This window comes from Mangifera indica, chromosome 3 (assembly GCF_011075055.1).
Source record: "Mangifera indica cultivar Alphonso chromosome 3, CATAS_Mindica_2.1, whole genome shotgun sequence".
Lineage (NCBI taxonomy): Eukaryota > Viridiplantae > Streptophyta > Magnoliopsida > Sapindales > Anacardiaceae > Mangifera > Mangifera indica.
Genome location: NC_058139.1, coordinates 8809536 through 8814668, shown reverse-complemented (window position 1 = coordinate 8814668; position 5133 = coordinate 8809536). Strand labels below are relative to the sequence as shown.

At 35.8% G+C, this 5133-nt stretch overlaps 1 protein-coding gene across 1 annotated transcript; it reads right to left on the bottom strand.

Annotated features, from left to right (window-relative positions):
• Nucleotides 1–269: 269 nt before the first annotated feature.
• LOC123210594 (GDSL esterase/lipase 1-like) lies at nucleotides 270–1974 on the bottom strand. The gene is made up of 5 exons (XM_044629053.1): nucleotides 1590–1974; nucleotides 1373–1491; nucleotides 1020–1244; nucleotides 664–919; nucleotides 270–567 (listed from the first exon to the last, which is right to left on the bottom strand). Exons 1-5 carry the CDS (start codon nucleotides 1843–1845, stop codon nucleotides 344–346), a joined length of 1080 nt encoding a protein of 359 aa, XP_044484988.1. The 5' UTR covers nucleotides 1846–1974; the 3' UTR covers nucleotides 270–343.
• Between the last annotated feature and the right edge of the window lie 3159 nt (nucleotides 1975–5133).

Below are 5133 nucleotides of genomic sequence, written 5' to 3'. Positions count from 1 at the left end.
TATATATATATATAGAGAGAGAGAGAGAGAGTAAATGCGCATAGAATTGCTCCTATTCACTTCCGGAGGTGTTTTTCTTCTGAACATTGGTCCGCACGCACTCTGCAAAGATGCTCTTTCAATAATATGATTTGGAGTTTTCCGGTTTTTGTATCTTAACTTATTTCTGATAAAGTTTTATTTTTGTCACTTGCAATAACTTCACATAATTTGCTTTTCACCTACCGATAAATTCATAAGCATAGTCTCAGTCGATCCACAGGAAAAGATAAAGCAAACGAAAAGAGATGATAATTTATTCACTATCTATCAATATGGGTGCAAATATAATAAAATAATGAAATCAAGGAAGCTCAAATAGTTGCTTCACATTATAAGGCCCAGTAACACTTGGTTCCCCACTCCATAGTAGCTCTGCAAGCTGCCGATTTGTGTTCTGAGTCGTATGGCCGCCATCAAAGAACACATATTCACTTGGATTCTTGCATAAATTGTATGATCCTTTTCCACAATCACGTCCATTATATAGCCCACTGCCGCAACATGCAACTTTCCCTTCCTTGAGACCTTCAAGACAAATTAAGCACACACAATTAGAATTACATTAAATTCATCGCAATATTATTATATGGTCAAGCACACTTAAGTTCAACTGTAATTTACCATATTTTGCAGAATTTTTTATTCTGTCACTGAGAGTGTAGTAGTATTTCATGATCGAGTATTTGAATCCTGGTAATTCCTTGGCCATCTTGTTAAGCTTAATAGATAGAGCTTTGTTATGTAGTTTTGGGTGTGTTAAGAAATTCTTAACACAAGTACCGTTCGATTCAGGGTAATTTGCTTTTGTCGATGGCAAGCAGCCTAATGGTCCAACGTTCTGGATCGCAAATTTCCTTCCTCCCATTGCATATATTTCCTACAAATACAACATCAGTTTTGAATAACCTTTTGAAAAAAAGAAAATTCAATACGATTTCTGAAGAGAAATTATGATTTCATCAGTTCTAACTGATTACCTTGAACCCATTTGTCAAGTTGCCTACCACCGTCCTCATGTATGCTACTCTTTCAGATGTGGTGGAATTTGAGTACTGCATGTTATACCTAAAGTAATCGTTGCCTCCCATGCTGAACAAGTACACAGAGCTCCTTAAAATCTTCTTGGCTTCTTCTTCACCTTTTTTTCCTACTAATAAATTCACCACCTTCTTGAAATTCGCCAACTGTGTATTAAAATTCATCTGAAAAGTAGAGAAAACATTTTAGATTTATTATCGAAACATAATTTAATTTAGTTCATATGTAATTCTTCGAATTGTCCTACTTGAGTTTCAGAAGGAAAAAATAAAAGGAGGAAGAAGAAGCATACCACCCCTCCATTACTCTCTCCTAGAACACCAGATCCAGCAGAAGCAAAGTTAACCCCATTGGTTAAATCAGCTCCTGGTTGCATGCATGGTGGATCCACTGAAAGGTTTGCAAATATGGCTGCAAATAAAGCAGAGAATTACGTTTATTAACTTCTCAACTTACAGATTAAATTAATCAATAGAAATAACAATACAGGAGTTTCTTAGTCTTATTACCAATAAAATCAGGAACCAGAAGGCCATCCGATATTCTGCCAGTGGATTTGTTATTCATACTCATACCATAAGGCCAATATGTTCCTGGGCTTTCCACTGAATTATTGAGGTACTGATTGTTGCCAGGATCGAAGAGTGAGTCTCCGAACACAAACAATAGTTTCTTTGATGACAGCTCCACTGCGTAGCATCCACTTAGATTGAGAGCGGTAGCATACAAGATCATCAAACAAAGAAGATTGCTTGACCTCGCCATGGAATACTAAAATTAATAATGTCTCTAGAAAACACAAGCTTGCTTCACTTCGAATGTTGTTGCTTTGGTCTGTCACTGGCAATTTATAATAGAGTATGTTGTGAGATTTTCATTTCAGTGGCCTAACCTTGTGGCCAAAGTCGGTGAGTTTATGCCTTGTGGGACATCTTACAACGCGGCCTGGTGAGATTTTGCTTTGGTCCACGCGCATATTTTAAGGAGTTTCTTTGTCTTTAATTTCCACATGGGATTTCCTCCAAATTTTGACTAAAATTTCAGAAATAACTGGGACAGGGCTTTTGTTTTCTTTTTGTTGAAAAAGCTTTTGCTCTTGAACCATGAAGAAAATTATATAAGACTGCCCCACAAGAACCTTTGTTACATGGTCTAAATTAAACAAAGATTGGCTAGGATTTCAGTTAAATTCTATTACTTCTCTCTGTTGTGCAGCAGAAATACAAAACACAACTTCTATGCTATTGAATATAATAAATAATTAAAGCAGAAAATAAAATACAGAAAAACAAAATAAAGAAAACACAAGAATTTACGAGGTTCGATAAATGTACCTACGTCTTCGACACCGCTGACTACTTTCACTATCTTCAAATAATATTTATAAAGGAAAAATAAACTATTAGAGATCCCTAAATAATAGGATTCTCTCAATACAATTGTGTTTGACTACAATTGTCTTAGAGATGATATTGAACTAAATCTAAAGCCTCTATTTATAGCCTTTAGTAAAATACAAAGAGATTAAATTAATAGATGTGGGACATAAAGAACCACTTATTTCAACAATCTCCACCTTGGCGATTTAGTGAGTCCCACCAAATTTCCTTTATACTTTCTTCTTCAGCGACGACTTCAAATGCGCCTTTTGGCGCAATTTAAGCTGGCAGGATGTTAATCAAGTTCAAACAATGATTGAACTTGATCGTTGTTACCACCTTGATCATCATATCTATAGGGTTTTCAACAGTCTCAACATACAATAATAGATAAATAAAAAACTCATTTTGTAGCTTGCGAAAATATACACAATTATCATACTTGTTTCTTGTGTACCTATGCTCCATCATAAATTGATCAAATCGCTTGTACCACTGTCTTGGAGACTGTTTCAGTCTATAAAGCGATCTCTTCAATTTGCAAACCCAATTTTCTTTATCAGCAACCTTAAATCCTTCAAGTTGAGTCATATAGATTTTCTTTTCCAAATTACCATGTGGAAATGTAGTTTTTACATCAAGTTGAACTAGTTCAAGATTCAATTGTGCTACAAAGGCCAACAAAATTCTAATAGAGGAATGTTTAACAACTGGAGAAAATACCTCATCAATCTCTTCCTTTTGAACATAGTCTTTTGTTATCAACCTTGCCTTGTAGCGAATATCTTCTTTGTTAGGAAATCCATCTTTTCTTGCATACACCCACTTGCACCCAATTGTCTTCTTGTTCTTTGGTAATTAAATTAACTGTCAAGTTTCATTCTTTTGAAAGGATTGTAATTCCTCATCCATGACTTTCTTCCACTTTTCAACTTCTAGACTTTTGACTGCTTCTTTATAAGTGGAAGGAATATCATCATCTACAATTGGAAGTGCATAGGCCACCATATCAGCAAATCGAGCAGGCTTACGTATTTCTCGTTTTGACCTATGTGATGCAATTGATTCTTGTTGTTGTTGAGGTTCTTGGGTTGAAACTTCTTCATCTTCACTTTCCTCCTCTGCCACTAGAGTATCACTATCATTTTCAACCACTCTAACTAGGTTTATTGTTGTGATTGTCTCAAACTCCACCTGTTGCGGAGTACACTCCACTTGTTGTTGAGTATCATCGGTATTTTTTATTACCTTCTTTAACATGGCAGATTCATCAAAGGTAACATCCCTACTGTGAATGATTTTTTTCAACTTTGAACACCAAAGACAATATCCGTTCACTCCAGAACTAATCCCCATAAAGATTACTTTTTTAGCTCTTGGATCTAATTTAGACTTCTTTATATGATAATAGGCAGTCGAACCAAACACACGTAAGGAATCATAGTCGTTAGCAGGTTTTCCAGACCATACCTCAAGGGGTGTTTTCCCTTCAATTGTAGTGGATGATAAACGATTAATGAGATGACATGCATATGTAACAGCCTCAGCCAAAAATGGTTTGCCCAACCCAGCATTGGACAACATATATCTAACTTTCTCCAGCAAGGTTCGATTCATGCGTTCAGCCACCTCATTCTGTTGTGGTGTTCCTTTAACTGAGAAATGACGTACAATACCTTCAACCTGATAAACTTCAAAAAATGGATCACTAGTATACTCACCACCATTATCAGTTTTTAATCGTTTAATCTTTCTACCAGTCTGAGTTTCAACTATCTTTTTCCATTTCAGGAAAACACCTAATACGTCATTCTTCTTCTTTAAAGTGTACACCCATGTCCTTCTAGAAAAGTCGTCAATAAAAGTAATAAAGTAGTGTTTACCTCCCAAAGAAGCTAACTTAGTAGATTCCCACACATCAGAGTGAACATAATCCAAAATACCTTCAGTATTATGAATTGCAGTACCAAATCTTACTTTTGTTTGTTTTCCCAAGATACAATGCTCACAAAAATCCAACTTGTAGGGCTTTGCTCCTTTCAATAAGCCTTGTTTCACCAAACTAAATAAGGCTTTTTCCCTTGCATGTCCCAAACGCATATGCCAAAGTCTGGTTGCTTCATCATCTACATTCTTTTCAGATACTACAGCTGCTGATTCAAAAACTGTACCACCATTATAATAATACAAATTATTTCTTCTTGTACATTTCATCACTACAAGAGCACCAGAAATAACTTTCAAGACTTCATCTTGCATTGACACCTTGAAGCCTTTGGATTTCAAAACTCCTAAAGAAATGAGATTTCTCTTCAACTGTGGTACACGTCGAACGTCTGTCAGAACTCTAGTTGATCCATCATGATTCTTTAAACGGATTGAACCTATCCCCTCAGTTTTGCAAAGACTATCATTACCCATGAAAACAACTCCACCATTTAGTTTTTCATAATTGAAGAACCATTCCTTGTGTGGACACATATGATAAGTGCAACCTGAATCTAGAAGTCATTCATCATACTGAGATGTCATTGGTAGACTTACTAGAGCAAAATCTGACTCATTTTCTTCAATTTCAGCTACACATGAAGTAACTTTGGTCTTCCCTTTATCTTTCCTTTGTAACTTCGGACAGTCTTTCTTCCAATGTCCCTTCTCTCGACAGAAAGCACAT